The sequence below is a fragment of the Opisthocomus hoazin genome, chromosome 2 (assembly GCF_030867145.1).
Source record: "Opisthocomus hoazin isolate bOpiHoa1 chromosome 2, bOpiHoa1.hap1, whole genome shotgun sequence".
Classification (NCBI taxonomy): domain Eukaryota; kingdom Metazoa; phylum Chordata; class Aves; order Opisthocomiformes; family Opisthocomidae; genus Opisthocomus; species Opisthocomus hoazin.
Genome location: NC_134415.1, coordinates 130,749,919 through 130,769,088, shown reverse-complemented (window position 1 = coordinate 130,769,088; position 19,170 = coordinate 130,749,919). Strand labels below are relative to the sequence as shown.

Genomic DNA, 19,170 nt, shown 5'->3' with positions numbered 1-19,170 from the left:
CTGGGAAAACTTGTGGTCTTTGCAGGTGCTGTAGTAGTCTGTGTTCAAAGACAAATTGCACCATATTGTACTTTGCACTCCGTGCGGAAAAGAAAATAAAAATCACAGCCAAGGGTTTAGTAAGATGTCACGAACTGTGCATGCAGCAAAACAAGACTTCTTGCACTGAATTTCGATGCAAAGAATATATTCCTCACATCAGTCTGCTGAAATACAGCTAAAATTAGCCACACGAATGCTTCCACAAACCATTTTTCAGCACTCGCACTACGTTTTCTGTTCTTCTCAAGAGAAGTGCTCTTTAGCAGAGAGGAATCGCCACTTCCCCTCCCCACGCACCCCAAGCCAAGACGAGACCAGCAAAACCCAACGAAACCATTTTCACTTTCGCCTCCCTTCTTACTGGGGAGCGAAGTCATACGGACGCTTCTCAGCCCTATGAAATGTCCGGTTCAAACCGACACCCGCGCAGCAGCAACAGAGAAACAGGACTGGCACACATCTTAAACCAGAAATAGGGAATCCAGAGAATATAGAATTAATTCTTTTTAAGCATCTGGCTACTGGCTGCACGCTGTCCGCACTCACACTCCGGCCCCTGTCGAGACGGCGCGCTTTGGCTTTTCGACACCCAGGGACATCGATGACCTTTAAATGTCCCTTCCAGCCCAAACTATTCTGTGATTCGATGATTACACAGCTGGAAACACACAGAGAAGCTCTTCACCGCAGCACTCAGCAGCTTGGATCAAAGATGCGGTTTCTTGCTTTTTGAGGGGTTTCGGCAGGGCGGCAGAAGATTATTATTTTTTTAAAAAAGGTCTGTATTACAGCTGCTCTGTTGAAGTCTCCCAGCACACCTTAATCTTCTGTCAGAAAGAGCTTCTCTTCCCACACAGTTCTCCAGCTTCCCCAGTTATATAGCCTATACGCCTGCAAAAGCTTTCTATAGCTACTAATATAAGACAAATTAAGACACAAAGGTAGCCCCGACCCTGGCTTCACACACATGCTGTGAACTGATGCCTCTCTTAGTCACAACGCCTCGACAATGAAACAGAAGAAAGGGCTGCAGCTCTTTCCTCTACAGCTCCCTTCTTCACGATAATGCTTGATGTATCCCAAAAGCACATCTGTCCACCCTAATGATGGCACTTGCACAAAGACTCTAAAATGGAGGCCGGCAATTTTCTATTCTCCTAAGCTCCGGAAAGCAGCCCCCGACAATAACAACCTGCGACGGGGCCGAGGTCGGGAATAGCAGCTTTTGGAGGAGGAAGACACCCGTGGCCACGCAGCCCGTCTGCTTCGGCGCTAGGAGCAGGACGGTGCCCCGCGGCGCGTCCTCTGGTACCCCGCGTACAGTAACAGCGTCGGCTGGACAAAGCTGCGACGGAATTCGACTCCATGACGAAGAAGCATCTGCTGATGCTCATTTTTCTACCTGAGATGATGAATGTTCACAGCAGTGGTGTTGGCTGCAGTGGGTTTATTTTCAGATTAAGAGATATATATAAATATAGATAAAAAAGGGATAAAGCAAAAGTACCTGAAATTACAGCAATTTTCCATGACCCGTGCTCCTCCTTGGCTATTCTTTCTGCCTCCTCCATTAGTAACATACCAAATCCCTATAATAGAAGAAATAACAGGAAGAAACAATCAGTTCTGTAAAAACAGAAAGCACAAGCAAGGTCAGAATGTAAGCATTAGCACAGTTCCAAAAAACTCATATTTTTGGCACATATTTTTCACTCTGAGGGTGACAAAGCCCTGGCCCAGGCTGCCCAGAGGGGCTGTGGAGTCTCCTTCTCTGGAGATATTCAAGACCCGCCTGGACAAGGTCCTCTACAGCCTACTGTAGGTGACCCTGCTTTGGCAGGAGGGTTGGACTAGATGACCCACAGAGGTCCCTTCCAACCCCTACCATTCTGTGATTCTGTGATTCTGTGAGGACTGATTAAATCCTTATTCCAGGGGAGGGCTGGAGAAGAGCACAGCAGGAGAGGTGTACCAACACTGAGCTTTACAGCACAGCGCCGTCAGGGTTTGCTTCCGATCATGAAATTATTCATATGCTCTTCTAGTGTCTGACTGATCCTCACGGTAGGAACAGAACTAAGTTAAATCCATCGATGGTAAGTCAACTTGCCAGGCACCCCATAACTCCCGGCGCTGAACGAGTCTGTCCTGCTGAGATAACCCATCCTACACCGCAACCATCCATCCTGCTGGCTACCTTACTAGACCTGCGTTTGGGCTAGGGAATTCAACCAAGCCAGAGCACAAATGCCAGCGGCAATTGCCTACGCTGCTGAACTGCAGAAGGGTCCCAGTGCCGTTCTGACTGGGGACATCAGGCGAAACAGATGTGGCCAGATGCTACAGACCCACGGACGGGCCCTGCTGCTGCTCACTTTCCCGATGCGCCTCTCGCAATCTTGATTTCAAATCTCGCAATCTTGATTTCCTCAACCCAACCAACTGGAGTACTCTGTCCAGTTCTGGGCTCCCCAGTTCAAGAAAGACGAGGAGCTACTGGAGAGTCCAGCGGAGGGCTACGAGGATGAGGAGGGGACTGGAGCATCTCTCCTCCGAGGAGAGGCTGAGGGAGCTGGGCTTGTTCAGCCTGGAGAAGAGAAGGCTGAGAGGGGACCTTCGAAATGCCTCTAAATATCTGCAGGGTGGGGGTCAGGAAGACGGGGCCAGACTCTTTCCAGTGGTGCCCAGTGACAGGACAAGGGGCAACGGGCACAAACTGAAGCCTGGGAAGTTCCAGCTGAACCCGAGGAAGAACTTCTTCCCTCTGAGGGTGCCGGAGCCCTGGCCCAGGCTGCCCAGAGGGGCTGTGGAGTCTCCTTCTCTGGAGATATTCCAGACCCACCTGGCCGCGGTGCTGTGCCCCCTGCTCTGGGTGACCCTGCTTGGGCAGGGGGTTGGGCTGGGTGACTCACAGAGGTCCCTGCCAACCCCGAACATTCTGTGTGATTCTGTGAACCCCTCCAGGAGCCAGGAGCTGTTCCCGTGCTCGTTTCAGGATGAAGAATTGAGGCACGGGCTTTGTCGGGGTTACCCACAAAGGCTGCACCAAACGGCGCGCGACCCTCGCAGCCCTAGGCTAGGCTCCAGCTCTGCGCCGCTCTCCTAGGCTTGGCTCGCGAGACGGGAGATGCCAAATCCAAAAGAATGGCAGAACGTCGCGTTAATATTCTGGACCAGTTCCACGCCTCTATTTACGTTTGGAAATCTTGCACAGCAGGAGTGCTACTGGAGTCACAATAATACTTCAAAATAAGGCAACAGCCTTTCCACTCTATTTAACAACTCCATTGTCCTATATATCTGGGAATAACTGGCTGGATTAATTCACTCCTAACGCTGGGATGCAGGAATTCTACTCGGCTCTTTGTTTGCCTCTTCCTGACAAGACGTACAGAATTGGGCTGTGCTGACACTGAAGCAGACATGATTTAATTCTCAAAAACATGTAACACTTGCAGGCTTTTTTAAATAACACACAGAAATCTTCATTCTAAAATGTCTTTCTAATCAGAAATTGCCCTCACCACTGTGAAGAACACTTTCTGATTAACCTCTCGAACACCGCCTAGTCCGAATGAACAGGAGTGCACCATATGCCATGAAATTTCAATTTGCAGCCTATTTTAATGTTTGTAGTTGGCTACTTTCAATTCATTTTCTCTCTCCCTTTTTTTTATTTTTTTTTTCAATTACTTAGGATGACCACCTTTTCCTTCCTAAATTTTATATTATATATATTATTATATATATTATATTATATATATCATTATATTATTTATTTTATATATATTATTTATTATATATATTTTATAGTGGAAACATTCACTTTTTTTTTTTTAAATTTTCTTCTTCCCCTCCCCCCCCGCCACCCACTGCTTTATGGTCACACATCATCAGCGTCTAGAAAAACTGCATCTTAATGCATATACTCAGGGAAAGATTAATAAATACAAGGAACTCAATTTAAAACATCAGCCCTGAGCGCTTCTGGCAAAGAGAACAAACTGATTGCTTTTTTAAAAGCTCAGTCTAAAGGTTCAGACCTACCGGGGCAAAATTTAATTCCCATTTTTGCTCACCGCAAGCCGCAGCACGTTACAGGCAGCGGCAGGATAATGTGCCGCCGCCACCCGAGTCGCGGCGAGGAATCAGAAACGCAGCCTTCCACCCCACTCCTCACACGCTTGAAGATGTATATGAAACGGCCTCACAAGTGTGGCTGAAGCAAAAAGCTGCCAGACCCAACAAAGAGGATTTACTCGGGAGTCTCACCAAGTCCCTTAGACCGATAAACATCTCAGAACCAAAGCTGGATTTCTTCTGTTTCCACAGGAAGAATGCACTCAATAAATGCTGCTTCGAAAGAGAACTGGGCACTACCAGATGACATCTCACCTTCCCGCATGGAATTATTTCAGATTTCAGACATAAAATTCATCCATCGAACAAGATCAGTTTTAGCAGGAAATAAAAGCACACAATGGACGTGTCCTTTTTGTTTTGTTTTCACTCAGTTTGCAGTCCAGTCTGACGCACCGTGCGGAGTATCAAAGGAGAGATGCTTCAGAACCGAAGATGCTTAGTACTCGAAAGTCAGATTAGCACCAGCATACACGAGCCCATATTGCATGGCCATGAAGCAACACCGAGAGCGTTCGGTCGTGCCTTTTTTTTTTTTTCCACCTTGGAGCAGTTGCAATGGCGTAAACACGACCGCACCAGCAAAAACTCAGAGGCAGCACGATTTCAGCAGGTGAAATGCAAGAAGGGGCTCAAATTCTGTTCTGCTTCTATTGCAGTGCGCTATAATTCACAGCACCTGAATGAATCTCAGAATCACAGAATCTCAGAATCACAGAATGGTCAGGGTTGGAAGGGACCTCTGGGGGTCATCTAGTCCAATCCTCCTGCCGAAGCAGGGTCACCTACAGTAGGCTGTAGAGGACCTTGTCCAGGCGGGTCTTGAATATCTCCAGAGAAGGAGACTCCACAGCCTCCCTGGGCAGCCTGGGCCAGGGCTCCATCACCCTCAGAGGGAAGAAGTTCTTCCTCGGGTTCAGCTGGAACTTCCCAGGCTTCAGTTTGTGCCCGTTGCCCCTTGACCTGTCGCTGGGCACCACTGCAAAGAGCTTGGCCCCAAGGTATTATCTCAGATATTGAATAACATTTGTCTCCAGTTGTACTGGGGAGAGGGGGGGAGGGCGCAAGAAAGAGGCACAGATGAAAAATAAATATGGCTCGGAGTACCTGGTGCTGAAATTTTGAAGGATCCCGACTGCTGACGGGGACCACGCTGCCGTACACGTGCAATTCCCGGACGATGGAAATGCCTCCTTTCAGCTCAGGTCTGAACGACTCCTCTGAACACTTCCGCAGGCGTAGAAGGCCAACGAGAATGTCCTGCTCCGGATCTTCATAGGACAGGAAGGTCTCCCAGCCACCATTGGCCACGTAATCTCTTCTAACTAATTCAATCTGGTCAAAGAGAAGAAGCGATGATGAATACAAAGAGGAAAAGAGAAAAGGAAAACTTCTTTAAAAATATTTAAGCAGCACGTTGAACAGACCAAAACCAATTTCATGGATCCATAAACTATTATGATTCAGAGAAACATGAAGTGCTTTCTTCAAGGCCAATTTAATTCTAGATGGATTTTAGCAGTCCTGGATATGAACTGCTGTTACTGCAGTCACATTAAAGATAAAACATGCGACTTTAACAGAAATGTATTTGCCAGTGGGACAGAAAGCTAGCTGCAAGCTTTCACGAAGGGCTGGTAACCCACACGATTACCTGTTTCTAAGTCAGAAACCTAAAATATATGTTTCTTGAGTTACTTAAGTTTCATCATCACTGCAGAATTATGGGGGCAGCAACTCTTGCCACTGACTAAGGGACTCACTTTAAATGAAATTCAGCTCCCGTTACAAACTTGTTGATGTAGAATGAGTAGTTTTGCATCTGCCTTCACTAAACCTGCCTTCAGGTCCATGTCTCTACTGCTTTGCAAAAGGAATGGCTGGAGATGTCTACAGAACATGGGTCTTCTACGCAGCAGTCAACTTCTTTACTAATTATCAGTTAGTTCTTTCCAGGACCGCACAGGACCTACCTACATGAGCAAAACTGTGTAGTGCAATAGGAGTGGATCTGGAAGAGTTGGCATTAAGTATTGCATTACGTGAGTTTACAGCAGAAAGTGTTTTCCTACTCATTCAGATAGTACTGGAGACACCAAAACCATCCAGACAGGTACCCTGAGAACTGACCAGCAACAACACACGACTTGCCTCAAATCCGATTTTTTATAACAATCCAGAGAAAGGCAGCTCTGTAGATTGCAACAAGCAGAAGGGAAAAGCGAAGCGAGAGTTGGCTGACTATGGAGAACACAATAAAGGCCATGCTTGGGTAGAAGAAACTACTTCAGAGCACCTCGAAGCTATAAAGAGTCACAGGTGGATAAGCGAGCAGAAAGAAGAAAACTTCTTTCTCAGATAGTCCTGACCTACTGTCATCAAGAAGCAGCCCCAGGACCCGAGATGAGACTCCCTTATGACAACATGAAACCTGATGAAGTCTCAAGTGGAGTCTCCTTCTCTGGAGATATTCAAGACCCGCCTGGACAAGGTCCTGTGCAGCCTGCTGTAGGTGACCCTGCTTCAGCAGGAGGGTTGGACTAGATGACCCACAGAGGTCCCTTCCAACCCCTACTATTCTGTGATTCTGTGATTCTGTAACAGTAGCTGGGTTTATCTGTAGCAGAGTTAGCACTGAGTTTAACTGATGTAGCCTGTATCACAGAATCACAGAATCCCAGCATGGCAGGGGTTGGAAGGGACCTCTGTGGGTCATCTAGTCCAACCCTCCCGCTGAAGCAGGGTCACCCAGAGCAGGGGGCACAGCACCGCGGCCAGGCGGGGCTGGAATATCTCCAGAGAAGGAGACTCCACAGCCCCTCTGGGCAGCCTGGGCCAGGGCTCCATCACCCTCAGAGGGAAGAAGTTCTTCCTGGGGTTCAGCTGGAACTTCCCAGGCTTCAGTTTGTGCCCGTTGCCCCTTGTCCTGTCGCTGGGCACCACTGGAAAGAGTCTGGCCCCGTCCTCCTGACACCCTGCCTGCAGATATTTGTAAGCATTTATAAGGTCCTGTAGCTGCTGACGATAACGTCACACCTTTGCTGACACAGTGAGCCACTCTATTTGCGTTTTGAATTGATATGGTATAGCTGAAATCACTGCCCATCCCTCGCCCACCTCTAACACCCAGCTGCTAAGCAAACCAAAATGATTTCCCGAATTGCCCGGCTCACCAGCGGAGCGGCAGCAATGGTTTGCAGTATTGAGAGCCTGATGAGAACGCAACATATCTTTGGAGGTTTTCAGCAGAGACTAGTCCTGGTCTCCTCCCATGAACCAGGTACCCATTACCTGCTGGCACACGAGGTGCACTCCTGGAAGGCGCTTTCTAAATTTATCTGAAAGGAATCAGTTTTCTGTGCTTTCTGATCCTTTCAAAGCTGGGAACAATCAGAGGATTCGCTTCAAAAGCGAACCCCTGGTTCAAGGCCAGGTTGGATGGAGCTCTGAGTAACCTGGGCTGGTGGAAGATGTCCCTGCTGATGGCAGGGGGGTTGGAACCAGATGACCTTTAAGGATAGAGTCCAGCAGAGGGCTATGAGGATGATGAAGGGACTGGAGCATCTCTCCTACGAGGAGAGGCTGAGGGAGCTGGGCTTGTTCAGCCTGGAGAAGAGAAGGCTGAGAGGGGACCTTCGAAATGCCTCTAAATATCTGCAGGGTGGGGGTCAGGAGGATGGGGCCAGACTCTTTCCAGTGGTGCCCAGCGACAGGACAAGGGGCAACGGGCACAAACTGAAGCCTGGGAGGTTCCAGCTGAACCCGAGGAAGAACTTCTTCCCTCTGAGGGTGACGGAGCCCTGGCCCAGGCTGCCCAGAGGGGCTGTGGAGTCTCCTTCTCTGGAGATATTCAAGACCCGCCTGGCCACGGTGCTGTGCAGCCTGCTCTGGGTGACCCTGCTTGGGCAGGGGGTTGGGCTGGGTGACCCACAGAGGTCCCTTCCAACCCCTGCCATGCTGGGATTCTGTGATTCTGTCCCTTCCAACCCAAACCATTCTATGATTCTATACACCTGCCATCATTCAGAGAGAGGCCTTTAACTTTAGGAATTCAAACATGAATGGCAAGTATCAGTGGGCATCCTGACAGTACAGTATGGGACTGATCCCTACGGATACCTTGCCATGCTCTTCCCAGTACTACTCTAAAGACTAAAGTGAAGGACTTCAGTATTTTTTTCTGCAAATCCTCTAATACCCAGAAATCCATGAATTAAAGATTTATTTACAGAAAAGCCATTAGGGATTCTCTCGCCTGCCTGCTCTACTCCTTGACGAAGCCTGGGTGAGCACAGCTCACAGTTAAATCTCTTACTGACTACAGAAGCAAGGCTCATTTCAACGCTGATGTGCAGCTCACGGGTTAAGCGCCCATGCAGACGTCTGCCAACGTGCCAAGTTCTCCAAGAGCACAACTCCAGTCCAGCCTGTGTGGCAGGAGAGCTGACACATGCTCATCCAGATTTACCATTAGGTACATAACGCCACTAATAAAATGGAAAGGTACTGGAAAATAAAAGAGCGCGAGATTTATAAAATACTCAGATTCCGCAGATAGTTTCATAGGTGGAAAAGCAAGTTTGGTTAAAGCTTACTGCTAATGTATAAAAAAAAAAAAACAGAAAATGTTGTTAAACACTGCTATACTTAGAGTTCAAAATGGCAAGACTGGAGAACTCCCGGCTTCTCCTGAGGATCAAACAAGTAGAAAACACAGCTCCACTGCTTGCCCTCCAGCAGGGACTAGACGCCGTGTTGTGCCCACAGCCAGTCCAAAAACCACTTGTAGACAGAGACGAAGCAGGACGACAGGACCCTTCCCCAGGAGGCTTTATATTCTGTGCATTTTTACAGCATCATAAGCACGTACAGATAAGCTGATCTGCTCAGGAGAGTTCCTACTGGATCCAGTCTTTTGTTCTCCCCGCTGCCCTGGGCACAGAGGGTCCTCGGATACATAAAATCTCCTCAAAAGGTTTTAAGGGATTTACGAGAAGCACAAAGCTTTTTCCTTCTGGGATAAGGTATAAACACGGCCAAAGGCAGCCTGAATGCCCTCCATGTGCATAGCCACATGCTGCAGCTCCCCGTGCCAGTCCCTGGTCCGTAAACCATCCCGGGTGCTGGGTAGGAATAACCCTCATCAGGGTGGATCACCCTTCCAGCACGCAATCCTGTTAAACATCCAGCACAGCCTGTTTTAAACCTACTTTCACAAACAAAGGGAAAACCCAGCTGCAGATTACACTCTTCACCTAAAACAGCTACTCTCAGCTTAAAACTCTGCCTTGCTCCTACTAAGGCTCTATATTGAGATCGTTATCTTGACAGCAAACCCCCTGCTTTGTACGAACAGCGGCTTCTACGTCTTACGCTTTCTGCTTTAACACTAATGTAGGTTCATACCTGTAACAGCGCTGTCGTTGCCCCCTGCCTTTCAAAAACTGTCAATCCACCGTCTCTGCACGGCAACTATTCACTAGAGCATTTTTAAGGCTCTTACGTAGCACCACGCAGCCTCAACCGTTCTGAGAGCAAGCAAATACCTTCCACTGCCGTGGAGCAATGCCACTAATTGAAAAGGCAGCTTAGAGACAGCTCTGTAAATAACCAGCTACGGGCAAGTAATCTACTTCAAATTGACTTTTTTTTTTTAAAAAAAATACTTCTAAAAGCAGACACACCATCACCATTATAAAAATGCATACAGCCTACTGATCCTTAACAGAAGAAGTTGCATAAAGTGTAATTAATTACAGTGATTAATTTATTTTAGATCTGACATGATAGCATCTCTTATCAAGAGGATGTGTTGTTTACTTACAAAGCCACGAAAAACATCATACCTTGTCACCAGTCTAAAGCTCATGAGAAATGATACCATCTTCAGAAGATTTCTCTTGCTTGCTGTCACGATAAATTTTGCTCAGGCTCTATAATGACATCCTCCTGCCACTCAGACAGATGAGTTCAACAAAGGGAATTTTCAACATCATGTTGCTTTGAAAACCCCGTGATAAGCTATTTGCTAACTACTCACGAAATTTACAATTTAAATTAGATCAGCCCTGCTGTCATCAGACATCTTCGGAAGATCTTTTGTGAAATGACCGCAGATTAGATAAGAGGAGCAGAGCACAAAGGCCACATGGCCTATGTACAAATGAGTTTGTACAGCCCCAGTTCTTGCAGAAAACTGGTAAGAACAAGATAATTTATTTGGGCTCGCTATGCATTTCCATACTGGATTTCTGTTCTGCAAGATGGGAAGCCACCTGGACAAGTTCCCGTGCAGCCTGCTTTAGGAGACCCTGCTTTGGCAGGGGGTTGGACTAGATGACCCACAGAGGTCCCTGCCAACCCCAAACATTCTGTGCTTCTGTGAAGTACTGCACTCCATCTGAATTCACATAATGGCAGGAGCAAAACAGAACCTGGCACCTAGTAAGCTCTGATTTGCGAAGTATCAACATCTTTCAGATGCTGAACTCAGAGAATACTCATTCTACTTCGCTTTTTGGACCAAACTCTGAGCCTCTTTGAAGCTTCAGCGGACTTTCCAAAGCACAACTGAGAGGACCTCTGTTAGGTATCTCTCCGTGCTAACACGTCGAAAGCCTAAGCCCAGGTCAGTGGCTCACATGTAGGAAGCAGGTACATGCCCACTGCACAGGAGAGGAGAAAGGGATGGAAGGGTCCTTCTGATTCAGCTTTCCACCTGGGGGTAGCAGTGTCTTCTGCCTGGCACAAAGAATTCCTGGTTGAAAGTAAAGGAGATACGATGGACAAACTCTATGATCATTTCAGTCCTTTCTTAATGTCAGCAAAGGAAGAAGAAGAGAATACTCCCAGGGTATGATTGACCAGCCACAGCACACATGTGTAACCCTGTGTGATCTCAGAAAGCTCATCTCCCCGCGTGCCACGCGTGGCCATGGGCCTCCGGACAACTTTCTGGAAGGACGGATCTCTCCTTGTAACTACAGGGAACTGAAGGATTAGCGTCCTAAATCGGATGCTTGAAGTTCAGCAGTGAATATTTTCCCTTCTACAAAATAAGCAGAGCAATCTTTTTGTGGATTATTTTAGGAAGGAAAACCACAGCATGTGTGTCATATGCTAAATGGATCTACCCACACATAAATATATACATACATGTGCAGATGTGTATTTATATATATACTGTCTGCCTATACAGACATGCACATTCATGAAAAAAGGCTGTAAACTCCTCTTGCTAAACACTCATTCGTGTTCAACACGCACACACAGCGTTCTTGGTGTTTTCTAAATCCAAATTTGTAAAGAGGAGGGAGAACAGGGAAGGCTGAGAAGCAGTAAGAAAGAGCTGCGTTTTTTGTTATAGTAGTGCAAATACCCGAACTGCTGGCTGTAGTCAGTTTATTGAACCTCCTGGTCCATAAATTTCAACATGTGACTGTGGTCAAACAAAAGACATCCAAAGCTGCTGTGAAAATAAATGGAAAATTGGTTCCAGTTACAAGGGCAGACCGCAGGACTGGCCGCGCAACAAATGGGTCCCTACGCCTCCACATCAAACACATACAACAAATTGTGTCTGAAACAAACTCCTAGGAAAAAAGATGAATCTTACCTGATACGGTCTCACTTTGTGGTGAATTTCTTGAATCCCAACCTCTCTTGTCCTTACATCACGACACTTGGGAAGGAAAGGGAGGGAAAAAAAAAAGAAGAATCACAGAGGAGAAAAACATCAAGCTCTGACACACACAGATTTCCAGCCACCTATTGGGTTCCAAACTACACTGAAATAGCATGAAGTTGCAAGGATGAATTTCAAATGGACAGACTTCAAAATAAAAGTGCTCACCGATCCATCCCTAATACGCCTCAGAAAGAGGTCTTAGTGCTAAATGGAAAGACATGCTGGCAAAAATCAATTCCCTAAGCAACCATTATGGCTCATGAGGAAACACATCCTTTGATGCCCAAACAGCAGGGTCTGGAGGCAAAGTCAACATACATGAAAGAATAACAGGGAAAAAAAATATTTTGGCAAAATCCATTTTTACCCTACGTTGGGAAGGTCTAACACTGGCAAAATCCACCCTAAGGCACCAGAAAGCCCTTTAATAGCCAGTTTTTGAAGCTCAGCAACCCTCTTCTTGCTTTTAAATGACAATTGTTGCAGCAGTCCTATCCAAATATCAGAAAGCAAAGCTAACGCTGGTCTGGTATCCACAGAGCATCACTGACACTTGGGACCAACGATGGAGAAAACGGGGACAGCCAAAAGAAATCCTCCCTCCCTGAGAAGTCACAGACTCACAGAACGTTTGGGGTTGGCAGGGACCTCTGTGGGTCACCCAGCCCAACCCCCTGCCCAAGCAGGGTCACCCAGAGCAGGGGGCACAGCACCGCGGCCAGGCGGGGCTGGAATATCTCCAGAGAAGGAGACTCCACAGCCCCTCTGGGCAGCCTGGGCCAGGGCTCCGGCACCCTCAGAGGGAAGAAGTTCTTCCTCGGGTTCAGCTGGAACTTCCCAGGCTTCAGTTTGTGCCCGTTGCCCCTTGTCCTGTTGCTGGGCACCACTGGAAAGAGCCTGGCCCCGTCCTCCTGACCCCCACCCTGCAGATATTTAGAGGCATTTCGAAGGTCCCCTCTCAGCCTTCTCTTCTCCAGGCTGAACACGCCCAGCTCCCTCAGCCTCTCCTCGTAGGAGAGATGCTCCAGTCCCCTCCTCATCCTCGTAGCCCTCCGCTGGGCTCTCTCCAGTAGCTCCTCATCTTTCTTGAACTGGGGAGCCCAGCACTGGACACAGCACTGCAGATGGGGCCTCCCCAGGGCAGAGCAGAGGGGAAGGAGAACCTCCCTCGCCCTGCTGCCCACACTCCTCCTCATGCACCCCAGGATCCCATTGGCCTTCTTGGCAGCCAGGGCATGCTGCTGGCTCATGGTCACCTTGTCGTCCACCAGGACTCCCAGGTCCCTCTCCACAGAGCTGCACGAGGAGACGAGGCTCCAAGCTCAGTGCCTGCGAGATGGGTTATAGCTTGCGTAAATTTTCGTGCTTCTCTGCAAAGCCAATGAAAGTTTGGCCCCCTTTCCCGTAAGCAAACAGCTGTGACAGTAAAAGCATTCCTACGGTGGGACACTACGTGCATTCACGTCTTATCAGGCTTATCGGAAAGCCCAGCGCTACGCTTAACCCGACTTTTGTCGGCAAAGTGCAGCCACAAGAGTTTTACCCGAAGCAGCCGAGTTGCAAACGCTCGTTTTATTCCACTGCTGTACTCAGAGGGACGGATGATAACCTCCACCAATGGGCTAAAATCGCTCTGACAGCAGCAACCTCTACCTGCCCGTGTCTTTCCCAAAAGCCAGACTTTTAGACAGGGAAAGAACGCGTGAAAATCCAATGCGTGCAGAAACTCAGGAGCACCCAGCACAAACACAGCTTTATCTCATGCCCTGTCCTCCTCTGAACGCTTTTAAATTCCATCATCAATACAACGCAACAATCTCCCAGATTGTGCAGAAAAAAAAGCGGGGTTTTATGTTTGTTTTTTTACAGTGGGCTACGGTAAAACCAGGATTCGCTGTCGTACCAGGATTCTAGATTTGACAAACTGTGCTTCACCAAATCCTAGCTACACAAACAGCACAGCCAAAGGCAGAGAAATATCCAGTCTTCATCGAAAGCCCCAGAACAGGAAAGTCCCAGAGGAAGGACAACGCACGCCAGGATGCTCCTTCAAAATCCCATCTCCAGTTGCACTCCGTGGCTGGCAATCCCGAAGGCCGGCATCTGGTCCCTCCAGAATCATTTCTTTCCAACAAGCACAGATGCAAGCTGCAGAGTTGGCACGGCTCACCCCCATCCCTCCGACGCCCTCCTCACCGAGCCGTTCCCCAAAGACGGATGCCACAACTGCCAGAGCTGGTGAGCTGGCAGACCTTTACCTTTTGAGCTCGCAAATACTTCAGATTCCTACCAAGCCCCTTCCTTGCCTTGGCCTCTTCCTCTCCTTTTCCAAGCTAAGAGACATGAGGATAGAAGCATATTTCTGGTTTTCTCCTATGACACAAGAGAAGCGCAACAGTGCCTTGCATCTCAAGCCATAGTGCAGCAGACTTTGGTCCCTCATTCCACCAGCCGCAGTGTTTCTGCCCCACTAATCTATAATCATCTGCACAGCAGAGAAATTTACAGATTCGGTTCTTCTGGAAGCGATGACTGCCAGCCTGACAAGCCCTTTAATGGTCCAGCTCAGCCCTTGCTGCTGTGGGTCAGCTATCCCGGCTTCTCCAGCTGGTCTTGATCAAGCTCAGATCAAACGATGTGGTTTTAATATCAGATCCAGGGAAGAGTTCACCAGTAGCCCTAAAGAGCTCAATTGCAAAGGTTTAGCTGCACCACGGAGGTTGTCTCCCCTGCCTGGTTTTGAAGTGAAAAGCTGGGAGGAGCTTCAGTGGCTGGCAAAGCTGTTTGCCAAATCCTGGCTTGCTGCTGGAGAGAGACCGGGAGGAATGATTCAAGGAGAAAGTCCAGGGCACCAGCTTAGGAGAGATTCAGTGGTATCGAAAGCCCAGCTGGAAGGAAGACAGTCTGGAGTTTATTTTCTGATCTTTTGCACTGCAACTGCAAGATCCATTTATGTCCAGTTCTGGGCTCCCCAGTTCAAGAAAGATGAGGAGCTACTGGAGAGAGTCCAGCGGAGGGCTACGAGGATGAGGAGGAGACTGGAGCATCTCTCCTACGAGGAGAGGCTGAGGGAGCTGGGCTTGTTCAGCCTGGAGAAGAGAAGGCTGAGGGGACCTTCAAAATGCCTCTAAATATCTGCAGGGTGGGGGTCAGGAGGACGGGGCCAGACTCTTTGCAGTGGTGCCCAGCGACAGGACAAGGGGCAATGGGCACAAATTGAAGCCTGGGAAGTTCCAGCTGAACCCGAGGAAGAACTTCTTCCCTCTGAGGGTGACGGAGCCCTGGCCCAGGCTGCCCAGAGGGGCTGTGGAGTCTCCTTCTCTGGAGATATTCCAGCCCCGCCTGGCCGTGGTGCTGTGCCCCCTGCTCTGGGTGACCCTGCTTGGGCAGGGGGTTGGGCTGGGTGACCCACAAAGGTCCCTGCCAATCCCGAACATTCTGTGATTCTGTGATCCAAGTCAGATGGCAAAGGCAGTAAGGAACTAGATGTAGCCTAGAGAACCACCCATGTTCCATACCAAAAATATACATCGGCAGCGCAAGTTGATGTGGGACTACAGGCACGCACGCAGCAGCTGAAGATTTCACTATAGCTGGATGCTGTAACGCCTTAAAACCTCTTTAAGAAAAGGTGTGCTTGAAAAAGGGAGCGCTAAATCGCAATACAGACGCGCGGAACAGTTGCGGTGAGGATCCGCCCCCGCCTGAACACCAGGACACCAAAGCAATCCAAGCCCTTTGCAACGGTCTCAAGGAGCGCGGGGTTTGCGTGGTGTTTTGTCTAGGAAGGTGGACATCCCGAGAAAGGAAGAACTTGGGCGTAACTTTCCTGGAGGATCTGCAAACTGTGGCTGAGAAGTGGGTTTCGGGGGGAGCTTCAAACAGGGAGCGGTGTCAGAGCAGACCGTGAGCGGCACTGCGAATGTCGACTGCTGCAGCGACCTTCCCAGAAAAATCAAGACTGGGTATACATGCATCAGTACAGGCTTGGGGTGGACCTGCTGGAGAGCAGCTCTGTGGAGAGGGACCTGGGTGTCCTGGTGGACGACAAGGTGACCATGAGCCAGCAGCGTGCCCTGGGTGCCAAGAAGGCCAATGGGATCCTGGGGTGCATCAAGAAGAGTGTCCAGCAGGTCAAGGGAGGTTCTGCCTCCCCTCTACACTGCACTGGTGAGGCCCCATCTGGAGTACTCTGTCCAGTTCTGGGCTCCCCACTTCTAGAAAGATGGAGGAGCTACTGGAGAGAGTCCAGCGGAGGGCTACGAGGATGAGGAGGGGACTGGAGCATCTCTGCTACGAGGAGAGGCTGAGGGAGCTGGGCTTGTTCAGCCTGGAGAAGAGAAGGCTGAGAGGGGACCTAATATATACTTACAAACATCTGCAGGGTGGGGGTCAGGAGGACGGGGCCAGGCTCTTTCCAGTAGTGCCCAGCGACAGGACAAGGGGCAACGGGCACAAACTGAAGCCTGGGAAGTTCCAGCTGAACCCGAGGAAGAACTTCTTCCCTCTGAGGGTGACGGAGCCCTGGAACAGGCTGCTCAGAGGGGCTGTGGAGTCTCCTTCTCTGGAGATATTCAAGACTCGCCTGGACAAGGTCCTGTGCAGCCTGCTCTGGGTGACCCTGCTTCGGCAGGGGGTTGGACTGGGTGACCCATAGAGGTCTCTGCCAACCCCGAACATTCTGTGATTCTGTGATACGTATCCCATTCTGACTTCAAACACAAATGCAGTTCCTCCCTCCCCCTCCTTCTCTCCACCCCCACTCATATTTTTATTTGACCTTAGAAATATCAAGAATATCAAGTCTCATTTGTTGGCGCCGAAATCTCTCTTGCAAGATTTCTCCGGCCTCAGTCGAAGAGCTTTTCTTCCAATATTCAGGCAACTAAGTGCATGCGTGGGAAAAACAGAGGAAGGAGAATTTCTAATAGCATAAATTCAAAAGAAACCTTTCTGCCTTCTCTCTGATTTAAGGGTGTCGTTCTGTTAAAAAACGGAATACCACAGACTAGTTACCAAATACCGTCAGGACTGAGGTGAAAGTGCTAAACTAAAAACCAACCAAAGAAAAAAACCGTTTTCAGAAGTATCATCCAGGCAATTTTTTTAACATCTTTTCAAAAGACCTTCGCAGATTGTTTTAGTTCAGCAGTAAACCTGATTTCCGTCGCGTCTTCTGGTCATCGCTTTCCTCTCTGCTACTTTGTGTAAAGTCATCAAGCAGCTCTCCCTCAACACCAACCGACAAATATTGATTTTACCTGTGTCCCGAGATCTTTCATCCTGGCCAAGGCAAGCTCTCTCAGGTTCCCGTGCTCCACTCCAGAGCTGACCAGCGGCATTGGGATATCTCTGCATAGAAGAGGGAAAAACACAAACCTCAAAAAACTGCACTAGCAGACAATGCTCCGTAAAGCACCGTTACGGTCACCTAAGCCAAGATCCCAAATAGCAGACCACAAAACCTATCTCAGTTACCTTTGTTTCAAGTCTTTGGTTGAACAAGAAATAACACAGGCAAAACAAAACTAAAAGCAGGAGAAAAACAAAGGGGAAAAGCTACGGATTTTATTTTAGTAAAAAGAGTGAAGACTGAAGTAGGCTTTTAGAACCCTGAGAAATAGGTTATAATATCGCTCTCAGTTCTTCACTTGGAAGTCTGGCAAAAAAAGGATCATCCAGCCAAGCCTGCGCCTCGCCTAGGACCCCAGGTCAGATGTTCTTCATGGTATCTGTTGCTGGAGACCAGCAACTGGGCACCAGACCGCATCCTCCTGCAGTCTCCGAGCTGAATGTCCATCAGGGAAACTTCATCAGAATGACAACATTTTTATACTGGGACTCTAGCTGCTTAAAAGTGGAAAAAGTTCTGTTTAGCAGATGATTTGCAGCAAAGCTCAGCCGGAAAGTCTAGGGCCTTCCTAGGGGAATGTAGATCACGAGTCTGCAAATGGCAGAACTCCTTCCTGCAGTTCTCCAAGGGAGGTACTAAAACGAAATTTGAAAGCAAGACCAGGTCTGGCCTCTCCACCGCCTTCCAGGGCAGTTTGTCCCTCTGGAGGTTAGGAAAGCAGGATACCTCCCCTTAGGGAAAGGAGGATTTACGCATCCGGACCAAGCTGTAAAAGAAACATGCGGAATATCGGCACATCCCACTCTGCGCTCACCTGGTACCTAATGCTGTACTACACGGTGACTCCAAATGCTTCTCCTTTCCCCTGCTCAGACTCCACCCCAGCACCACTGAGAGCACACCACCACGTCATCCAAACCCCCTCAAGAAGCAGGGAAATAAGGACTACGCACGAAAGATAGTAAATTGTACAACAGGTAAATCTCAAAACAGGGCTCAAACATTCCTTGGTGAGTATTCCTCCTTTTTCTTTATCTGTACAAGCACTCAATAGAGTAAAGAACAGAACATCACAGGAAAACACACAGCGCATGGGATGGTTCAGGGAATCAGTACTGTAATTAGCTTAATCCATCTTGGTTCAGTAGTGATTGAAAGTCATCACCATCTAGCAGCTGTCTGATGAGCTCTGCATTAATTGATCTATTCAGACCTTCGAGGACTGGCATTCACACCACGGCCCCCATTGCCAAGGACGATTTTTGGCAGGAGCTGTATAACAGACGCAGGTCTTCAGGGGTCCTAAAGGCCTGATCCTTGTGCTGCTTCAGCCTTGTAGACGTCTGAGAGACTGGAAAGCGGGGCAAGAAAAGTTTTCCTTTACTGTTAAGAACGAAAACAAGGGCTTCGAGACTCCAGGATTCTCCTCCCATTTCAGCATCTCACTCCAGTTTTGGTAAAACTTTCTCCAGCTTAACGGAGCTCCAGCGTTTTACTTTCCCCCCCCTGTTTTCCCTGCTCTTTTTTACCCTAAAGCCAAAGGGTCTATGAAAAACTCCTCGCCTCTTACACTCGCATGCCAAAAAGTTGAGGCAAAATACAATTAGCTAACCAGTTCATTTATTCCGTGGATTTCTTTGAGTAAATAAGACACTGCAGAGCCAACACAACATACTTCAAAGAGCTTCAATTAGAGGAAATGAGCACTTCACATTGTGACTATAAAGGACACACTAGAGGAGAACGGCATTTTCATCAGGGCATGTTAGATCTACAGTGATAATCTACCTAAATGCCTTTCTCCTAATTATGGAGCAACTCCAAAAAGTCGAGCTGTATGTATTTTCCCTACAGGGACACAGATGAAACATCCTGACATCTTCCAGTACCAGGTCTTTAGCTAAATCCAGACTCAGCTACGAAATAGTAAATAAAGTACTGCAAATAA

General features: G+C 48.4%; 1 protein-coding gene across 1 annotated transcript in view; it reads right to left on the bottom strand.

Moving 5' to 3' along the window:
• Nucleotides 1-19,170, bottom strand: part of ELP3 (elongator acetyltransferase complex subunit 3) — a 114,661-nt gene that overhangs the window by 27,508 nt on the left and 67,983 nt on the right. Inside the window, exons 11-14 of the mRNA XM_075415067.1 lie at nt 17,131-17,221; nt 11,798-11,863; nt 5,290-5,517; nt 1,550-1,631 (exon numbers count right to left, since the gene is read on the bottom strand). Coding sequence (XP_075271182.1) covers nt 1,550-1,631; nt 5,290-5,517; nt 11,798-11,863; nt 17,131-17,221 — 467 coding nt within the window. The remainder of the gene's footprint in view (nt 1-1,549; nt 1,632-5,289; nt 5,518-11,797; nt 11,864-17,130; nt 17,222-19,170) is intronic.